The 22424-nt window shown below is 41.6% G+C and overlaps 1 protein-coding gene across 3 annotated transcripts in view; it reads right to left on the bottom strand.

Moving 5' to 3' along the window:
* The window catches only part of LOC149821431 (peptidyl-prolyl cis-trans isomerase PASTICCINO1-like), a 172885-nt gene that overhangs the window by 26285 nt on the left and 124176 nt on the right, over positions 1-22424 (bottom strand). For all 3 annotated transcript variants that reach the window (XM_089983129.1, XM_089983130.1, XM_089983131.1), the window contains one exon: positions 14913-14969. In XM_089983129.1, coding sequence (XP_089839255.1) covers positions 14913-14969 — 57 coding nt within the window. The remainder of the gene's footprint in view (positions 1-14912; positions 14970-22424) is intronic.

Genomic DNA, 22424 nt, shown 5'->3' with positions numbered 1-22424 from the left:
CATTTCGAAGTTTCAGCCATATTGAATATGTAAACCAAAAAAAAGAATAATTACCTCACTTGAACAACAAGTGTTCAAGAAGAATTTTCCAACTCAGCAGAAAATCACACCTGCTGTTTCCACAACAACCAGCAGCCCACACATAAAACAAAAAATCAACACAGCAGGATATCACACCTGCTATTTTCCACGACAGAAGAGTACCTTAAGCTACCATGCTTCCAAAAAAAAATTCAGTTGTTGTTGATACCACAGGAATCACGAACACTGCTGCACCCAACCACATCACGACAAATGATAGAATGCAGTCGCAAAAAACTAATATTCACTACACCTGCTGTTCTCCAACATGTAAGGCACGACATCCAGTAAATCTTCAGGGCACAGTTAGACAGATCAAGTATATTTCGATCACAAGCAATCAGCACAGGATTCTGATTTCCCGCAATCAGCACAGGGAAGAACTCACCAATCACGGCAACACAGAAAATGAAGATTTTTGTTGTTCCCAAACAGCAGGAACACCCTTCGACCAGAAGAGAACTCAGCAATCACGGATCTGTATTCACGGCAACACAGAAAATGAAGATTTTTGTTGTTCCCAAACAGCAGGAACACCCTTCAACCAGGAGAGAACTCAACAATCACGGCAACACAGAAAATGAAGATTTGTGCTGCTCCCAAACGGCAGGGACACCCTTCGACCACTCACGAACCCCAAAAAAAATTCACGTCATAGCAGGAACTGGACTCGGCAACACTAGGTCGCAGCAGGAGATCCCGACGAGGAGAACAGATCTAGATCTTCTCCTTAGATCTGACGACAGATCTGGGTAACATCCCAGATCTGTTATCAGATCTTCCCCCAATCAACCAGATTCAAACCTGATTTTTAAGAAGTCGTAGGAAGATTTTTCTGTTGATCACGCTCCCACGATCACGATTCCACGATCTCGATCACGATCCACGCGCCCAATCAACCAGTTCCTGTTGATCACGCTCCCACGATCACAATCACGATCCCACGATCGGAAGCTTTGATACCATGTAGAATGAGAAGAGATGTACAACCACCTGTGTGGAGAGAGAGAGAGAGAGAGAGAGAGAGAGAGAAACTGCACAATAGAACTCGTTAACACGATTAGGGCTTCTCTCTATATTAAATAGAGAGAGAGGCAAAAACTGAGAAATTATATCTAAGTCCTTATGAAAAAAGTATTTCAGAAAACCTCTAATAAAGAATAACTTAACCTAAAAAACCACCTATTCTCAACAGTTCCCTCACTCCCCTTCACGACATCCACTCGCCGGCGAGCCCCTCCCTGGCGACCTTCTTTCTCCTCGGCAGCCCAGGTAAACACCCCCCCCTCTCTTCTTCCGTTGGTTCGCCGAAAGGCCGGCAGCCCCTGCCGAGCCTTCCTCCTCTTTTTCGGCAGGCCAGGGGCTCCGCCCCCTTGCCTTCCTCTTTCTCGACAGGCAAGGGGCTTCGCCCCCTTGCCTTCCCCTTTTTTTTTCCGACAGGCAAGGGGGCTCCGCCCCCCTTGCCCTCATCTTCTTAGCAGGCAAGGGGCGGAGCCCCCTGCCCTTTTTAATTTTCTGGCAGGGCCGATGGCCCCTGCCTTTCCCTTCGTGTAGGGGCCGATGGCCCCTACTCTTTCCTTAAGAAAGGAAGCAGGGGGGCCCTGCCCTACCCTCTTGGAAACCCAGCAGGGGCCGATGGCCCCTGCCCCTCCCTTGTCCGACAGGGGCCTCTGGCCCCTGTCTCTCTTTCCTGTCGAGCAGAGGGTCGACAGGGGCCATTGGCCCTTGCCACCTCTCCTGATAAGTCGCAGGGGGGAGGGGGCTTTGGCCCCCGCACTCCCCCTCTTTTCCTTGATACCCAGCAGGGGCCAATGGCCCCTGCCCCTCTTTAGACCGACAGGGGCCTCTGGCCCCTGGCCCATTTTCTTGTCAAGCAAAACTCGACAAGGGCCATTTGGCCCCTGCACCCATTTCTTTTAACGGTATGGGTCATTGGACCCTACCCCGTTCTCTTTCGCAATTGTAGGGACCAATGACCCTTGCAGTGGATTGCGGAGAAACTAAGCTTTCTCCCTATCTATTCTTTTTATGCATGCTAAACTACGTATTTTTGCAGTTTACGCAACGGAGCCCGTTCGCGCCCCGCGAACTAAACCGACAATCACCTACGTTCGTAAACGGCTTCATTCTCGCCATACTCTAAGGTAGGAGAAGTTGTACAAGGACTTAAATAATTAAATTAAGCTTAAATAATTAATAATCGAAAGGACTTAATGATATATTTATATACTTATATATATATATATATATAAGTACACTTTTAAATTCAGGACGCGGTTTCGCGATCCTTGTCCTTTGCTTTCGCATTTCAGTTTGCCGTCGCGCTTTGCGCCCAGGCTTTTTACTTTCGTATTTACTGCTTATTGTCTTTTAATTCAAGGACGCGGTTTCGCGGTCCTTGTCCTTTGCTTACGCACTTTCTGTTTCTGTTGCCGTCGCGCTTTGCGCCTAGGCTTTTGCTTTCATAGTTACTATTTACTGTCTTTTAATTCAAGGACGCGGTTTCGCGATCCTTGTCTCTTGCTTTCGCAGTTCCTGTTTGCCGTCGAGCTTCGCGCCCAGGCACTTCCTTTTCGCATTATTATCTTTTGTTTCTTTTCCTTGCCATAGACTCAGAGTATTCGAGAGGAATACCTATTCCTCTTTTCACCCGATACGTTTTGGGAAAAACTCTTGATCTGGAGCAAGACCAAGTTGTTGGGTGATAGGTTCTTTTGTGAAACCCATTTACCAAAACCAGTGTCGTGACTTACATAGCACTCAGACACTGCGTCATCGGATGTCAGATTCGAGAAAATCACATGCCTTATGTTGACAAGATTGTGTGTGGTTTCGAAAGGTTTGATATGTTAAAATAGATTTTAAAAAACATTATATCTTTGCGAAACACACTCCCGAGGCTCCTATTAAGGACCTGTATCCCTTTTCTCGTAAGCGTACTTCTAAAACATGCGAGACATGTTAGTACTACGACGATTGGATGAGAGAGTCTTATGACCTCGATTAATGCTTAGTGCAGGTTGTTGAAAACACATATAAGAGTGGGATCGCCTTCATAGGCAAGATGCTCGTTTCGGTCTAATGGACCAAAGCATGAAGAATGAGGCAACGGCTAAGAAACCCCGTCGCGCTCAATTCAACCTTGCTTCGTCAAGAGAGAGGACGAAGGGTACCAACTCCGATGGACAGTCCATTTATGGCTTTCAAAAAGGGCAAAAGACCCGTTTTTCCCCAGTCATCGGAGGATAGGGGAAGGGATAGGGGCTACATAAGTTAGCCTAACACTTCTGCAGAAGTTGGATGCATCCCTATCAGGCCTTGGGGACTTACTCTCTCGACCATCGGTCGTTTCCATAGGAATAGGATTCAGTCAGAAACCGAGGTATATTAAAATACTTAACATAATGAACACTCGGTTTGGACTCGACTGTTTCGACTCACGTGCCATGTATGTACCCGCATGACCGGTTATCAAGTAATAACTAAATTGAGCATGCACACCTTTTCAGTTTGTTGTACTTAGCTTATTTCCTTCAGTCTATCTGCTTAGTTTGCTCGTTACTACCTGCTGCATAAATTATCTATGCCTAATTTAGTTCTTTCTGTCTTTGTACTGTCCTGCTAGTTTTTCGCAAAACTAACCCATTTCATGGGTACAGGTGACGATTAGGTGCATCAGGCGATGGCGCGACTGCGAGATGATTTAAGGATCCACTGTTTCAGCTCGTAGTGCTTCTCCTGGACATTTTTAGTTTTTGATACGGTTTTCCCTTGAGGAAACCCAAATTTTGTACAAACTTGATACTCTCTTCAAATAGAAGGAATGGTTTCCTAAGTATTATTGCAGATCGTCCATGGTAAATCTTTGTTTTCTCGCTAACGTGCCCAAGGTTGTCAAACCCGTCCTTTTTCTTTTAAAAGAAATCGTTTCCGCTGATTTAGAAATAAACTCTGTAAAGAAAAGGAATTTTCCAACTATTTCAAGGAATTTATAAGGTTCGAAATTTTGGGGCGTTACAAAGCCACCTAGGGGCTCCCCATGTAGTCGTTGGGAGCCCCCAACGGTCACAAATGTGACCGTTGGGGGCCCCATCGACTACATGGTGGGGCCCCTTTTCTGTGAGCAAAAAACATAAAAAGAAAAAAATATATTTTACAAAAAATAAAAGGGAAAATAAAATAAGAAAAACAAGTACCCCTATCGGGTACTTGTGAATGACTAAAATACCCCTATCGGGTATTTTAGGCAATTACATATATATATAAATATATATATATATATGAATTACATATATTTTAACAGCTTGCCGGTGTCAGGTGGCTGAAAAACGAACGGGAGAGAGGGAGCCTGCAGCAGGGGGGAGAAGGTGAGCGAGGAGAGAGAGTGAGCAACGTGGGGAGGGTTTCTCGAATAGAAACCCTACCCTATGTGCTTATTTAAAGCACGCAGCGATTGTTTTATCAAGTTTGGATCCGGGTCGGATCCGAATCCGACCCAACTCTACTTTTTTTTGCCGCACCCCCGCATCCATATTTTTTTAAAGTGCCGCATCCCCACACCCGCACCCATGTGACATAGGTGATAACCCATTTGAAGTGGGGCTAAAAAGGAAATGTGAGAATTGTTTGACTCAACAACTTAATATCTAGTGGTTTTGATTTCGAAGAAGAGGGCAGCACCACGGTGGTGGTGGTGGTCATGGTGTTGAACTAGGAAAATGGTGGTGGTGAAGAATATAGTGGGTGAGGATGTAATGAAACAAGATGTGCACACGTACAATGCCACTAAAGGGCAATAAAGAGTACAAACATAAAAGCCTCTAATGGCTAAATACAATAAGCCGCAATGGCTAATACAATCCATTCACAACAGTAAAAGAGAGAGAAAGAGAGAACACAAAATATAAAAAATAAATTACATTAAAAATGCTTGAGACAAGCATGGTTTTAGAGGAGGGAGTGATCCCCTTTATATACAAGGAGGCTCAATAAATTCATTGGGATGCTCCCAATGGCTAGAAATAGAGTTGTTGGGAGCTCCCAACAACTCTATTTGGTCTTTGACCAAATAGCCCCTATGAAAAGGAAAAAAAAAGGACAAATTCGCCGGTGAAATCACTGAAAGTTTTTGTAACGCCCCAAAAATCCAGACTTGTAACTTTTTAGAAAAGTTTAGAAAGCTTTGAAATCATACAATAATCAGAGTTTAAATAATACTTCAGCGGAAAATGATATTTTTAAAACCACAAGTCAATGGATCTTGAGCACATTACAGCGTAAACTTTCCTTTTGTCAAATCCCGCACAACCATTGAAATCAAATGGTTTAGAAACAGAGTTTCAATAATTGAGAATTCGTTTGTTGAAACCAAGAAGAAGCTTACTAAAACAGTTTTATTAACTCACGGTTTAATAAAAGAGAAATTTTGAAACACACTTTATACCAAATTTACCATGTCCTCAAGAGCGAAACGTCAGGGAAAAAGCTCTATCTTGACCTCATCACGCCATCGTGTCATCGCAGACTGTATTACCTATCCAAAACCTGCCCATAAAATGGGTCAGTTTCACTAAAAACTGGTAGGTGCACAGACAGGACAATATTGAACATAATTAAGCAGAATAATTTAATATGTCAAGTAGATAGGCAATTATATAGCAATTTAATTTCAACAGATTCACAGAGCAACGACCATGAGCACAATGCTAAAATTATTACAAGCATTTTATTGACACAAGTAAGCTAACTATTACAAGCAAAGCGCTGCACAAAAAAGTTAACTAGCAAAATACAATGCTTCATCAACCACACACACAATTCCATAAGTATTGAACCTGTTGTACACTATAACTTTCACACGTGCATGATTGAACACATTATGTGATCAGATTTAAATTATGTTTCGATATTAACAGGCCAAGCGGGTACGCACAAGGCACGACTCTAGAAACAACCTAGACTGATCCGGGGGTTTATTATGCTATGTATTTTATGATAACCCGGATAGCTGACTGAGTCCGCACCTAAGGGGACGGTCGGTGACCAAGAGAGAAATCCCCAAAGCAGCATAAACAATGGATGCATCCCAATTATGGAGAACTACCACCTAGGATAATTATAGTAGTCTCATTCCCCTAACTCTGATGACTGGGGAAGCCAAGTCTTTTGCTCGTAACTGCCATTAATGGCCTGTCCATCAAAGTTTTGTACCTTCCTGTCCTTTCTCCTGACAGGAGTCAGCGATTCGAATGAGTACATCAGGGGTAGTTAACTGAAGACCCATTCTACATACTCTGGTCTTTCGACCCACTCGAGTATCTTGCCGGTGAAGGCGAACACATCACTTATTTAGGTGATCACAACATTTTGTTATTTGCATTCATCGAGGTTGCCACAACCTACTCATCCAATCATCGCAACGTAAGAAGACGTACTTGTCAAAAAGTACGGTCGTACATGTCATAAGTACGACTACGATGAAAGGGATATGGTTTCACAAAAGAAACCCCAACAGATATTATCTGCAAAAGAATTAATACAACACAGCCTGGCAAGATAAGTCTTGAATTCACTTCAACAACATTTTTCATATTTCAATGATGCAAGGTCATCTCGGATCTCTCGTCCGATCAACAAAGTACTTAACATGTTATGCATGTCTAAAAGTACGCTATACTGAACAAGGAAGGTGTGTGGGCTTCTCAAAAGGAACACCCAACACACAACTTCATAACGATCCAAAGAATATAAGAGTGCTCATTTGGCACGATTCGTCCTTAAAAGCCATAATGCCACATTAAGTCATTCACGCAAGGCACAACACTATCAATCTTACATCCAAAATTTATCTTAGTATCGACATGTGACACTAGATTGATAAATACAAAATGGGTCCTTCAACAGAACCCCACTCATTCATATGCTTATACCCCTGATCGGGGTTATTCGAATTGGGTCGCAACTCGAATCAAGGTTATAAAATATTTCTCCCAAGTGTGCGGACTTGGGAGGACTCAAATGCAACTTTGACATCCTGCGAGGATTAAAACTTAACTTTGCAAGAGCTGTGCCATTTGAAGAGCACTGGGTTCGCAGGAGGAAACCCTCATTTAAAGAACTGCAATGCGCAAGTACAACTTCTAGTGTTTTGAAAACAACTGAATCAGGATAGGCACAAGACTTCATTTATGTAAGTACATATTTACCATAAGTGTGAGCATATGCAGGTTATAACATGACGACAAGCAACTCTCGACTTGCGATGCCGCACATCAAGCGAAAAACACATAAGTAACACACGAGGTGCCAAACCATACTTTGACCACTTAGACAGGCAAACACAAAAGGTCATGAGTAATACACGAGACACAAAGTCGTACCTCACTCAAAGGAAACGTGCAGGCAAAAATGGATGCAAGCAAACAAGGGCATATGTATTTCAAGAAATACGAAACCACACCTCAACTAGTAATCAACTTATGCAAAATAATGATCGAATAATGAAATTGTACATCGACCCATAGGAACGAACAGGCAAGAATATATGCAAGCAATTAAGGGCATAAGTATGGCAAAAAGTACGAAACCACCTACAATCACATAAGCAAATACGCAATTTAATACTCAAAGAGTAAAATCATACATCGACTCATAAATATGCAGACAAGAAAATATGCAACGCAGAAGCAATATAAATCTAAGCATATCTAGCATGGACATCCTAATTATTTCAACTTAAATACGTTCATCAATTGCCCTTTTGTGCGACTTTACCCTACCTTGGGATGTCGTGCAGCTGCGTACGCCTACGCGTGAGGATAATACGAGGGTTGAGCCGCGGAGCACGATCGAGACCTGTTGTGTAAATCTGCAAGAGTGTGAAAAATATTCAATTATGTTAATATAATTAATGGTGCAACGGGGCAAGGGTAGAATTAGGCGACAAGGCCTTGCCGACGGCACTAAGGCGGTAGGGGGCGAGCCCCTGCCAATGACAGCGAAATCGACAGGGGGGCAGCCCCTGCCGATAGCAACGAAGTGGCAGGGGTCGCGCCCCTGCCGATGGCAGCGAATCGGCAGGGGTCGAGCCCCTGCCGACGGTGGCGAATCAGCAGGGGTCAAGCCCCTGCCGATGGCAGCAAAATAGCAGGGGAGGCAGCCTCTGCCGTCTGCACCGAAGGGGCAGGGGGCTAGCCCCTGCCGACGATGGCGAATCGGCAGGGGTCGAGCCCCTGCCGATGGCAGCAAAACAGCAGGGGAGGCAGCCCCTGCCGACGAGAGAGGGATCGGGGCGGCAGGAGCCATCAGCCTCCTGCCGACCCCTACGAAGATGGCCCCTGCTGGGTTTAAAAGAAGAGGGGCCGGGAGACAGGGGGACGACCGACTTCCTGTGGGTCGCCCGATCTCTCACAGGGAAGAGAAGGCGTAGACAGGGGCCCCGTAGGCCCCTGATGGATACGCAGGGCGCGGCAGGGGTCGCGCGCAGCCTGCCGGCCTCCCTGCGAACCCCTAAGAAGGGGGAAAAAGAGGGAGGTGAAGAGGGAAGGCACGACACAGGCAGTATGCCGTCTGCCAGCCTCTCGACAAGCCCTCAAAGAGAGGGAAAGAAGGGAGGAGGGGTGCCGCAGGGGTGACTAACCCCCTATAGGCTCACCTGCAACCTCAAGAGAGAGGGGGAGGCGACAGGGGCCCCGTAGGCCACCTGTCGGGCCTCCGATGGGTACAGGCGAGGCGGGAGGGCGCGACAGGGGCCGTGCGCCGCCTGTCGGCCTCCCGGCGAGGTGATAGAGAGAGAGACGAAGAGGAGAAGAGGGAGGAGGAGAGTGGCGTACCTGGGAGGCGGTGACCGGCGTCGGCGTGGGGCGCAGCGACGACGGCGAGCGCAGAGGAGATCGAGGGCAGCGGCGTCGGGAGGAGAGGAGGAGGAGGAGAGAAGGGAGGTGTGCCTCCCCTCCCCTCATGGCCTTCTCTTAAAGACTCGGGGAAGGCGACAATCGGGGAAACCCTCAAGGGGTTTCCTTAATTGTCGAGGAGGGTGGAGCGGCGTGGGCAGGGCGCAGCGCACAGGGGAGAGGATTTGTTTTAACAAATCCTCCCTCTGTGTTGGGTTATGAAACCCTAATGAAGAGGGGCCTGGGTCGGGTCCGAACCCGACCCGGCCCGGGTCGATTTTTTTTTTTTAGCGGGTTTTACAGTTTTCCTACAAGGAATGAAAAGCGAGGAGATGACAATGCTTTGCTAAAGAAATCCGCAAGTCGATATTCTGACGTAACATACGAAAGTTCAATAGTGCCCTTCAGAAATTTGTCACGAATGTAATGGCAGTCCATCTCTATGTGCTTTGTTCGTTCATGGAAGGTGCAGTTGCTAGCAATATAGATGGCGCTCTTGTTGTCGCAACACATCTTAGAAGGCATAGAGATGATGACTTTCATGTCTTTAAGCAGACTTCTTAACCAAACAATTTCAATGGTAGTGGTAGTCATCACCCTATATTCAACTTCACAGTAACACCTGTTGTTTCTTACATCTCCATAATATCAACGAATCACCAGAAAAAATACAATAATCTGTAGTAGAAATATGATCATTGGGGTTACCACCCCAATCAGAGTCAGTATAAGAATTAAACTAGGAGATAAAGAAGAGGATAACAAAAGCCCTTTTGTCAGAGTCTCCTTTAGATATCTGATAATACGCATAATTGTCGCCATGTGAACAGTACTAGGTGCATGCTAAAATTGGCTTGCATTGTTAATCGCATATGCTATATTTAGCTTAATGATAGATAAATATATAAGAGACTCAATCAACTGATGATAAGGAGTAGGATCTTTTAAAGGAGTTTCATCATTGGCCTTCATCTTTGTATTAATCATTTCTTGAGTACCTAGGAAATCAAAGGTCAAACATGTAACGCCCCAAAATTTCAACTTGTAATTTTGAAAACACCCCGATCCTCGATCCTCAATCTCCGTTAGTAAAATAAATAAAATACCTTTAATGATTTAATAAAATTTTATATAACTCCCTTATATATATTCCTAATTTCTAATACTAAAACTAAAACGACCCTCTCCTTTGGGTCACTGCTTCTCCAGTAAGCTCTCCTTCCTCTTCTTCTAGTCGGTGTGGTCAACCCTTCGACGGTTCAACCTCCTTCTTTAGAAATGGCAGTGGACCAGGGAGAAATGGAGCCCTGCCTCACCCCGTTTGGACCAGGGATGGAGGACATGAAACGGGGATGAAGGTTAAAACCAAAACCTGTGCAGGGATGGTGGGAAAAAATTTGAGACGAGACGGGGGTGGAGACCTTGTCCCCTGCATTCGCCCCAGTCCACTGTCATCCATGTTGTGTGTGCCTTTGGCCCTTTAGTGGGATTATGTCTATGCTCTTGTTCTAGTCATTGATACACTTGATTTTTGAGGTTTGAAGGTCCAGTGAGGTGATTGCTTACAGTAGTCGAACAATTAATGAGATTTGCAAAATATCATTTTTTGATATTTATGGGATTTTTAAATCTCGTTATATCTTTCGCAAATTAGTGTTGATTTGCATATATCATTCCCTTTCTTATGTGGGATTTTTTAAAATCTTTCTATGAAATTTTTGAACTTTTACTACTTGCTTTTCCTTGTATGGAAAAATATTTATCGATAAAATTTCATGCAATTCATTGATAACATATATATACATTAAAATTGTTATTTGATCCTCTATACTTAAACTCATTCTAGGATGTGTGAGTGAATTTTAATGGGTTGTGATTCATGGGATTGCTCTCATTCATTATTATGTGCATTAAATATATTGTGTGTGTGTGTATATATATATATATATATATATATGTTTCTAATTGATTATCTTGTCCACGTTGTTGTATGCATAAATTTAATTAACTTATCATTTCTTGAGGGTTCGTTTTTGAAGTGTTATACTTTATATGCATGTTGTTTTTAGTATAAATTGATAATTTATTCTATTTGAAGTGTTTCTAAAAATTTGGGATATTATTAATATATGATTGTTTATCTCTTCTTGATAATTTAAATGTTCTTTAAGTGATTAAATTCTCTTGTGATCAATATTTATGTTTTCTTGAAAAATATGTTGATTATGGGCTTATGCTTGTCTAAAAATATTTTTATAAACTTTATATTTGAGGTATGCTCGTCTTATCTTGCTTGAATTGTTACAAATGTTTCTAAAAATATTAAAATTATTACTTTGTTCTAATTGAGTGCTATTCTTGTTCAAAATATACATACTATTTTTTTTAAACTATATAACTATTTGGTTAGGATATCTTCTTTTTGTCTAGTTGAAATATGTGTTTTGTTCTCTCTGCAAGTTCTTAAAGATGCGATGGATTATAAAGGAATATCTTTGATACATCATATCATGAAGATGGAGATAGCCGATGAAAGCGTTTGGGAATGATCACCACTAAAGACATTTAAAGACTTATATTTGCAAAATTCTCTGATGCGTCATAAAGATGGAGACTCTCAATGAAGACACTTGAAGACTTAGATCCTCCTCATAGATTTTTTTTTGTATTTAATAACTTTCAGTATATTACACCGTAAGTTTTAAGGCGAGTGTTGTGTGTGTGTGTGTGTATATATATAGATAGATATATTTGTTTCATATTATACATATATACATATATATTCATAAATATATATATATATATGTGTGTGCATATATTTTATTTATAACAATGTAATAGGTAATACCCTCTAGGGGTATTTTCATCATTTCACAACATTGTAATAGGTTGTACCCATTAGGGGTACTTTAGTTCTTTTACTTTATTGTGTTCTGTCTTTTTTTGTTTCGATTATGACGAGAAAGAGAGAGAAGAGATGAAAAAGAAATATGCTTAAAGAGCACAATCTTTACAAAAACAACTAGGGGCTCTAATACCATGTAATTAGGGGTATCAACAGGTCGGTGGAACCACATCTGGCCCTGATTTTCGGGTATGGAATCGGGTCCGGACTCAGGTCTAATCCATGGTTGTCAGTTGAGGAAGCGAGAAGCGAGGTACTTTCAAAATTTTAGTAAGCGGGAAGCATGGGACGACTTAGGAGCGAATCAAGAATCGTCTCGAAAGCAAACCAGAAGCGAGGGGAAAGCAAAAAAAGAGAAAAAAAATAAAAATAAAAATAAAAATAAAAATACAAAAAAATAAAAAAAACGGGGGAAGTGCGCTTCTCATAAAAGGGAAGCATGATTCCAATAAAAAATTGGCGCTTTGGGAAAGCGCGCTTCCCCACTTACCTAGGCGTTTCCGGTAACTCGGGTCTAATCGGACCTACTATAAGAGAACCCATACCCGGACTCGATAAGAACTACATGAACCAGAACTAGGCCATACCCGGTAAAATAATATTTTTTTAGCATTTTTACATTGAAAAATTATGGGTCTTAATCGGAACTCGGGTCGGGCCCCTGGTATAAACACAAACTATATCTGGCTCCATGTATTAATTGGACCTTCGGGTCCGAACCTAGGTCTTAATCGGGTCTTCTTATTTAGCACCATACCCAAACCCTATAGGATTTGATACGGGTCGGGTCCGGGTAAACCCGACATGTTGACACCCCTACATGTAATGAAACCAAATGTGCACAAGTACAATGTCACTAAAGGGCTACAAAGAATGCACAAACATAAAAGCCTCTAATGGGCTAAATACAATAAGCCACAATGGCTAATACAGTTCACTCACAAGAGTGAGAGACAGAGAGAACACAAAATATAAAAAATTAATTATGCTAAAAATGCTTGAGACAAGCATGGTTTTAGAGGAGGGGGAGATCCCCTTTATATACAAGGAGGCTCAATAGAGCCATTGGGAGCTCCCAACAGCTCTATTTGTTCTTTGACCAAATATCTCCTATGAAAAGGGGAAAAAATTATATAAAAATAAAGGAAAAGACAAATGTGCCCTTAATGGGCACAGCCTATTACAGTGACTGAAATGATGAAAATACCCCTAATGGGTATAACCTATTACAATAATGTACAAACAATATATATATATATATATGTACACACATAAATCTATATAATATATACATATAGATGTATATATATTTTAACAGTGGGAAAAAATAAAAAACAGAAAGGAAAAACAGGTTCCTCTTGCTTTAGAAATGGGTAAATAGAACTGCCAAACATGAAAACAAGCATTTAAAATAAATATAAATATAATGTCATTTATAAATACCTTCACAGGGTCAGCATTTTCACCAATTTTCATTTGGAAAAGAAAATGACAAGAAAGAAAAGAAATTTGCTTTTTTTCACTGGAGGGAAGGCTCAGATCCCTCATTCTCTATCACCCTCTCCCAAGTGAGGCTAGTATAGGGAATCCCTCCCCTGTCTGTCTGTTGTATTTGATCTTTATTTAACATTTTCCAATATTTTTTTAGTTCAAAATTTTCCATTTTATCCACTTTCCTCTTGTATTTCACAATATTTATATTATTAATATTTTTATATTAGATATATTTATGTGCTTAAATAAAAGAAATCATATCCCATCTGAGGCAACAAGTCAACCAGTCAGACCCAGTCTTCAGTTTGCTAACAATGGATGGACTATAAACAATGCAATGCTCACTGGGTGGATATTCTGACAATGGATCCAAATTCATGGGTTGTGGAATAGTTTCCATATATATATATATATATATATGTGTGTGTGTGTGTGTGTGTGTGTCCCCAAATATGTTTATTGTTGAATATAACCTACAGTTGCTGCAAACATACTCCAGTTCAAATATAAAAGATTAAGCAACTTACTGAGCTAACCATTTAGTATGGCTTTCTAAGACATTTCGTAGAGAATCCATAAACTGGAATGGAAAGACATAGGATATCTAACCCAGGGGCATCTGACTCCATTTGGGTTCACTTTGATTATTCCAAAACCAATTTGGATTTATCGGAATTCAGTTGGATCCATTAGACCACGTGTTTGAAGTAGTTCTTATCTGATTTTTTTAGATCTTTTTCAATTCTTTGGTATCCATCTTGATCAACCCAAGATATTGCCATTCCTACTTAGGATGTTTTACAGATCTTCAAAGCTGTTTCAGTCCGCCAAAACTGTTCAGACCCATATTAGATGAATCTTGAAAGTACTGAGATGTACTTGTTGCAGCTCTAGAACATGTTTCATCTAAAGGGTGTTTGAATCATAAATCATGAGCTTTTCTTGATCTCAATCATCAAAAGTCTCTTAGGTTTTAAGTTCAATACTAATCATTCAGCATCTGCAATTTTTTCTAAGAGCAAAGCACCACAGTCAAGCGTCAACGTTGTTATCACTCTCAACAATCACTTGGGAGTTATTCCAGAAGAGTCAATTCAACAATTTAAGCTTAGACAATAAGATTTGACAAGATATGAGACTTTGTGGTGGAATGGTGGATGTTCGCACCTTGGGGTGCAGATTAGTAAATACCTGTAACAGCTCCATGTTTAACATTGATTCCGGGGATTGGTTATGTTTTAAAAGAAACACAAACAACTATGCAGAAGAAACAATTTACCAAAAGATCATGTCATCTTTCTGCACATATTCACAAAATCATGGTAGAGAATGTCAAAATCAACAGACTGAACAGAAAACCTGACATTTCTAGAGCAGTTACTGAAATTCACACAAGATGAAATTAGATACACAATGACTGAAATATTAACAGTTATCTGAGCAACTCATGTATGTCACCTCGAAGAAACACACAATATCCAAGATATTGCTACATACTGATGTTCATCAAGAAATTCTAAGGGAGTCCAGAGAAAACATGCCTGCTCATACTTTGCCTTAGCAAGTTCAAATTTTTGCTCTTTGAAAAGCCTATTCCCCTGGAATGAGCAAGAAAAATTTTCAGTTTAGGAGAAATTTAATTGTCCAAACATATACACACACACACTGCATAATCCTCCCAATTACAAACAAAAAAGTTAACCCATGGAAAAGAATGTCATTCCAATATCTACAGGGGTCATGGAACCCATAAATGTATCATCAAAAGTTAACTTTGGAGAAAGCAAGAAAGACTCCACCATGATCAATTTACTAATAGATTGAACATCAAGAATGATGACAAAAATATGAAATCCATCTACTGGATTTTGTCTACAAAGTTCACCAACAACCATAACGACAATCATAATAAAGTATTACCAGCTCTGAAAAAGTCAGATTGACTACCATCCGGAAACCTAAATTGACAAGGACAGAAACCCCAGCCAACAGTCAACTATAGTTCTACTTAAAAATTGATGATCTACGAGTAGTTTCAAAGATGTAAGCAGTAAAAGATGTTCAGAAACATGTTTTTATTGATAGGATCTTAGCTAAATGCAATATGATCATGCACAAAAGGAATCATTTACACAAGCATGAGCACGATGAAATAGCACAGAAGCAAGAACAGAGTTGTTGAGAAAGAATGGTTTCTATGTCACATGGGTGTGGATGCAGGTACGGGACACGATGCGGCAATTTTCAAAAATTAGGATCCGGAGACACAACCGTACATAGATTATATGTATTTATTTCATCATAGTTGCAAATATCGGTATCGGAGATTTCTCGCAATATTATACGTTTGGTGGTAAATCTCGGGTCATAAAAAATAAAAACATATAAAAATAACAAGCATAAGTAAGACAATATAATGTTTAGATAAGAAAATACATATATAATAAAAGCAATAAGCAAAAAATGCAAAATAAAGAAGAAAAACACATTTAAGATGTAGAAAAATAAATAAAAACAGTACTAATAATTGATAACATCACGATATTATCACGAGAATATCACGATATTATCACAAGAATATCTTGATGATCTCATGATAATATTGCGATATAATCAAATTGGTGATATTTTCAAAATATCGTGATATTTTACCTATAATATGGCGATATTCTGAAAATATCACTGATATCTGTGACAGAGATATATAAATTATATACAATAATAATATATTATCCATTAAAATTTTAATATATCTATATATATTTTATAAGCATATTTTTACCGTGTCGGACATCATGTCGGACAGCGTCAGGCGTGTCTATCATCGTGTCTACATGTCGAATGCATGGCGTGCATCATGTCAGTGTGTTGAATGTGTTGTTCGTCATGTCCTACACAAATCGCACAATGTCCTACATCCGGATCCATGTGTCATACTGACACGCAATTGTCCCCTTGAGGGCATGTCCCTTTGACATAAAATGGTTTAATTACTTAAATTTCAATAGTGGTAAACATCCTATACATTCTTCCAACCCATGAGAACCTGAAATTTTACATGATGAAAGAATAAAATAAAAAAAGAAGACACACACCTATGGGATCCAAGACCGGGATATACATATTTTTATTATGATAGATTGACATGATCAGTGAATAGAAGTCCCATCATCATATCAAATGAGAACATAACATATATAAGATTGACGTACAGAAAGGGATCAACATTTTCTTATAATGATGCTCTATCTCTTACACAGTGATGAAATACATAGAAACAAAGCAAAATTTTCCGTATTTGAATGATTTACCACATGAAGAAAAAGGCGATAAACACAAGACAAAGGAAAAACTTCATATCAGTGTGATAAGATAGAACTAACAAAGGTAAAACATAAAGAGAACAATAAGGGCATGATTGCAATGTCCTGTGTTTTTCGGATTTTCTCAAGATCCTATGATTGTAAATCACAATCACAGCACTTTCTCAAAGTTAGTGAAATGTGATAAAAATACTTGTGATTGTGATTCTTCTTGCCTTGAATCATGTGAAAGTTGGTTACAAGATTGACTTTGTGACCGACAATCACAGCTTCTACTTTCTCAGATGTAATTGTTCAGCTCCACATGTGACCAAAGCAAACATGTCCTAAGAAATTTGGAATGCTCATGTAATGAAACCTCAAGTGCAAAAGAGAGATGCCACAAAGGGGTATGAAGAGTGCACAATCACACAAATGTAAAGCCACTATACAAAGAACCCACTGAGGGCTTAAGCACAAGATCACAACACAAAACACAAAAATAAATACTATGTTTATTAAGAGAGTGCTCAAAAGCATTAAAGGGAAGAGGGTCTAATGCCTTATAGTTGTACACAGAGAGACCAAGGGGGAGCTCCCCTAGCTCTATGAAATCCCCAAAAGGTCCTTGCTAAAAAGAAAAATAAACAAAAGGAAAATTACAATGTAGTCCTTAGTGGACTATTCTAATTACATATTTAAATAAGATCAAAATACCCTTATGGGTTATGACCTATGTCACATGGGTGTGGGTGCGGGTACGGGTGTGACACGGGTGCGGAGAAATTTCAAAAATTTTGGACATGGGGACACGGCTATATACATATATAATAATAATAATAATAATAATAAGATTGTAAATTTTAAAGCAATAAGTTGACCGATCAAAGTTGACAAAATATATATACAACAATAATAACAATAAATAAATAAATATATATATATATATAACAATCATAAATGGACAAAATGTAAAACCTAAAAAAAAAAGTTGTTGGACCTGGGTCAGATCCAGATTTGGACCTGACCCGGATCCAAAAGGAGAGGTGGTCGGGCAAAGCCTCACCGCCTCCCTCAGGTCTTCTATAGACAACGAGGCAGGGGGGTTTCAAATACGACCCCCCCCTGCCTCATCGTCTCTCTCGGCACCGCCCCCCAATGCTCCCCCTCTCACTTTCCCCTCTCACTCTCTCTCCTCGTCGCTTTCCTCGACCCGCCGTCGTCAGCAAGCATAACCACCAGCGACAGCACCGCCGGAGCCCACCCTCGCCGGTGATAGTCTCCCCTTCTCATTGTTCCTTCCCTCTCCTTGCTGTGACCTCTCGGCTCATCGAAGGACCCTGGCGCCGACAGCCTACTCGAGCCTCCCCTCTGCGACCTCGCTGGCGACGCTCGCACGCCGGCGACCCCCCTCCAGGTATGCGGCGCTTCTTCTCCCTTCTTTTTTCTTTCCTTTTGCTAGCAGGGAGTCGCTCCCTGTGTCGACGCGATTTTCCGACAAGGGCGGAGCCCTGCCTCTTGTTTTCCCGGTAGGAGGCGAGCCCTCCTGCATTCTTTTTGTCTTCCAGCAGGGGGCTTCGCCCCCCTGCCCTCTTGTGTTTGTCGACAGGGGCGAGGCTCCCCCTGCTTTTGTTATTTCCGACAGGGGGCTTCGCCCCTCTGCCTTGTATTTTTCGGCAAGGGGCGAGGCCCCTGCCTTCCTGTGTTTTCTTGGCAGGGGGCTTCGCCCCCCTACCTTGTGTTTTTCGGCAGGAGGCGAGGCCCCTGCCTTCCTGTGTTTATCGGCAGGGGGCTTCGCCCCTCTGCCTTGTGTTTTTCGGCAGGGGGCGAGGCCCCTGCCCTGTGTTTCCCGGCATGGGGGGAAGCTCCCCTTGCTCTCATGTGTTTTGCCGGCAGGGGGCGAGGCTCCCCCTGCCTCCTTTGGTTTCACAACAGGGGGTGAAGCTCCCCCTGCTCTCATGTGTTTTGCCGGCAGGGGGCGAGCCTCCCCCTACCTCCTTTGGTTTCACAACAGGGGGTGAAGCCTCCCCTGCCTTCTCCCTGATTCCGGGCAGGGGGCGAAGCCCCCCTGCATCTCATTTGTTTTATGGCAGGGGGTTTCGTCCCCCTGCCTTTCTAGTTTTCAGCAAGGGGGGGGGGGGGGGGGGGTGCACCCCCTATCCCGTTTCCTGTTGAGGCAGGGAGCCTCTACTCCCTCTCCTGCCTTTTCTGTTCTGGTAGGCAGGGAGCATGAGCTCCCTGCCTCTGTGGCTTTTTGTCGGCAAGAGTGAGGCCCCTGCCTCCTGCACCCTTGCAGGCAGGGTGCAGTGCCCCTGCCCTTGCCTTTGCATCTCTGATGTCTGGGAGCAAGGCTCCCTGCCTCTGCCACCGTTTGTCGCCCGCATCCTGTTGCCTTGTGGCCTCCCTGTTTCTCACTGACAACAGGAGCAGCCCCTGCTTCTTGCGCTTATAGCAGGTGCGCAAGGGCACGATGCCCCTGCCTCTGCTTCCCTTACGTCAGGATGGCGACAATGCCCCTGACCTTCTATTTTTGTGTTAGCTTGCTAAGATCGTCACTTTTGCAGCTCGTGTGATGGATCGCACTTCGCGACCCGAGCCGTCCATCGCTTACACCCGCAGACCCCTGCAAGCTTGCAACTCTCAAAGGTAGGGGAAGATTGCACGAAAGACTTGGACAATTGAATTAAGTTCAATTAACTAAAAAGGACCTTTAAATAAATATTTATATATAAATATATATATATATATTTATACGAGTGCGCATTTAACTCAAGGAGGCGGTTTCGCGATCCTTGTTCTTTACTTTGCCGTCGCGCATCGCGCAAAGGTTTTGCGTTGCACTCCTGTTTACAGTCTTTACTTTGTCGTCGCGCATCGCGTAAAGATTTTGTGTTGCACTCCTGCTTACAATCTTTACTTTGTCGTCGCGCATTGCGCAAAGGTTTTGTGTTGCACTCCTGCTTACAGTCTTTACTTTGCCGTCGCGCATTGCGTAAAGGTTTTGTGTTGCACTCTTGCTTACAGTCTTTACTTTGCCGTCGTGCTTTGCACTCAGGCTCATGCTTTTGCATATGTATTGTTACTGCCTTGCTATTGCAGATGACGCTCAGGTTCTCGCTCATTGCATACGCTTTTGAGACATCCTCGTGGAGGATGTAAGAGACATCTACCACTCTCTCTCTAGCGACAAGAGTTCAGTCGGGAGCGAGCAATACATCTTCGTCTAAAGAGGGGGATACCTCGCAAGGATCTTGGCTCTTAGTGTACGTAGTCCTGCAGAGTCGACTTGAGATTTTAGAGAGTTGTGCAAAAGCATCAAAGACTGCCCAAATCAAAGCATTTGGAAGGAGGTGATTGGCTGGTTCTGTTGAGAAACTCGTATACCGTCTATCGAGGCTGGTATCGAGTCATGTGAGGCATGTAGATACCCTGATAGCGGATGAGATTCGAGATAATCACATGCCAAATGTTGGCACAAGCTGTTGGTTGTTTAAAAAGACAAAGAATGTCAAAGTATAGTTTGAGAAGCATTACATCTTTGTGAAACACTTCTGATGAGGCTCTTATTGAGGAGTTATACCCCTTTCATCCTAGAGTACTTGTAGTCGTGCACTACATGGTAGTACTGCAATGATCGGATGAGATGGTCGTACGACCTCGAACAATGCTAAATGCACAATGCTATAATCACATAAAATAGCCTCATATTCGCCTTCACAGGCAAGATGCTCGAGTGGTTTAAAGACCACAACATAGAATGGGTCGTTAGTTAAGCAACCCCTAACGCACCCATTCGCTTCTTATTGTCTCTAAAAATGTCCGCTTGAAATCTTCCCATGGAATAGTATCCACTCCGGCAAAGTGGATGGTTCGGGTGGTGTCCCACCACTTCTGTGCATCTTCCGTCAAGCGGTAAGTGCCGAAGTCCGTTTGCTTATCATCGGGAACAGACAGAACCCGAAAAGCTCGTTCTGTCTCTGCAATCCAACTCTCGGCTAGTTCAGGATCAGCCTTGCCTGAGAAGGTACGCGGGTTCAACTTCAAGAACTTCTCATACGTGATTGTGCTCGTGTTATGTCTTTCACTTATGGTTGCGGCTAACTCTGCCTGGTGGCGCATTTGGGTGTCCATGGTTTGAGCTAGATTACTAAGAGTTTCCATCACGAAACCCCTTTGGTCCTGTCATTCGTTCGCCGTGCTCGAACTAGCTTGGGATCGACGATACATCTAATAACAATTTCAATACACACAGTTTTACTATCTTTGAATTGTAGTGTTCCTAAAATCATTACATGTATATATCTATACTTATACAGAAAAACAATGCAATTATCATGCCTAATAAAGTAAAAATGATAAAAATATACTCACAGAGCGATCTCAGGATGTGGCATGACCGTGATCTTTGATTTATTGTTCTCAGGCTCTGATACCATAACTGTAACGCTCCGAAATTTTAACCCAAATTTTTTAGGATTTTTTTTTTATATATATAGCGGAACAACTAATATTTCCAGGGTTAAGCATTTCAGAACGATACAAGAAGGTAAAAGCAAACCACACCATTTATTTTTTTTTTTTTTCAATAATAATAGAATCCAACATCAAAGTTTTCACATTATGAGTCTCAACATAAAAATTTCAATCCGAAAGAAAGTAGGACCGCCAGGGAACAAGTAGATCAAGTCTTGGTCAGCGTCGCATCCCGCATTGCTCATAGAACTACTCTGTGCCTGAAAATGATAAAAGTTATAGGAATTAGACTACCACGTCTAAGTAGGAAAACTGTAATTATTCTTGCAAGTAGATCATGTGTCAGGTATGTGATGTGGGTGTCGTGTTTGATTTTCAGTCTATACATAAACACATAAAGAAGTTGATGCAACAACAATAACAAACATATATCTAAGTAAAGGGGTAGATTATGCGAAAGTTATAATTAAGCACGTAAAGCATTTTATGCAACTACAACAATTAAGCAAGGTATTAAGCAATTAAAGCATATTCTGTAACAGAACTAACATTAACATGCATAACATCTATATAACATCCACAATATGAATTCAATTAACTCATATCTGCACAGTTTAGGATGTCGTTTCATCATAAGCACCGAATATAAAGCATGCTGAAAGAATATGCTAATAGTTCCAATACCCGTATCGGGTATTCAACCCATATTGCCCATTGGGCTGGGTTTCCCAAATGACACCAGTTGTAATTCCGTCAATCCGCTTTATGTTATATTTTCTTTGGTAATATGTAGAGTCCTTTTTAAGATGCTTGAGCATGGTACATATACACAAATAGCTAATGAAGTACCACAGAAAATAACCCTCCCAAGCTATCTAGGGTCTACAGTTCTGAACCCAACCTATGCAAGAAATAAGTCTGTACGTTTTCCTCCAACAGGTGCAAGGAGTTTTAGACTGATTAAGGACACAGTCCAGCTACAGTAGTTGGGCCTGTTAGTCATCACAATTCCGCATGCAAATTTGCCATAATTAGAAAGTTGGGATACAGCAAAACAGTGTATTGGCAACCATTACAAGTAATCTTTTCAAAATAATATTCTACTCAGTTAAGGCTACTCTTCATATGCTACAGCCTATTAAACAACATATTGCAAGTTGCAACCTAATATAAGTTAACCAAAGTTATGTATACAGGTCCTAGGCATGCCTCACATCAACCTTTCATATAATACTTAAAGAAAGTTGCACAAAAACAATTCATGAAATCTTTAAAAAT

This window comes from Nuphar pumila, chromosome 12 (assembly GCF_984573655.1).
Source record: "Nuphar pumila chromosome 12, dmNupPumi1.hap1.1, whole genome shotgun sequence".
NCBI lineage: Eukaryota > Viridiplantae > Streptophyta > Magnoliopsida > Nymphaeales > Nymphaeaceae > Nuphar > Nuphar pumila.
This window is presented reverse-complemented; position numbering and strand designations above follow the sequence as displayed.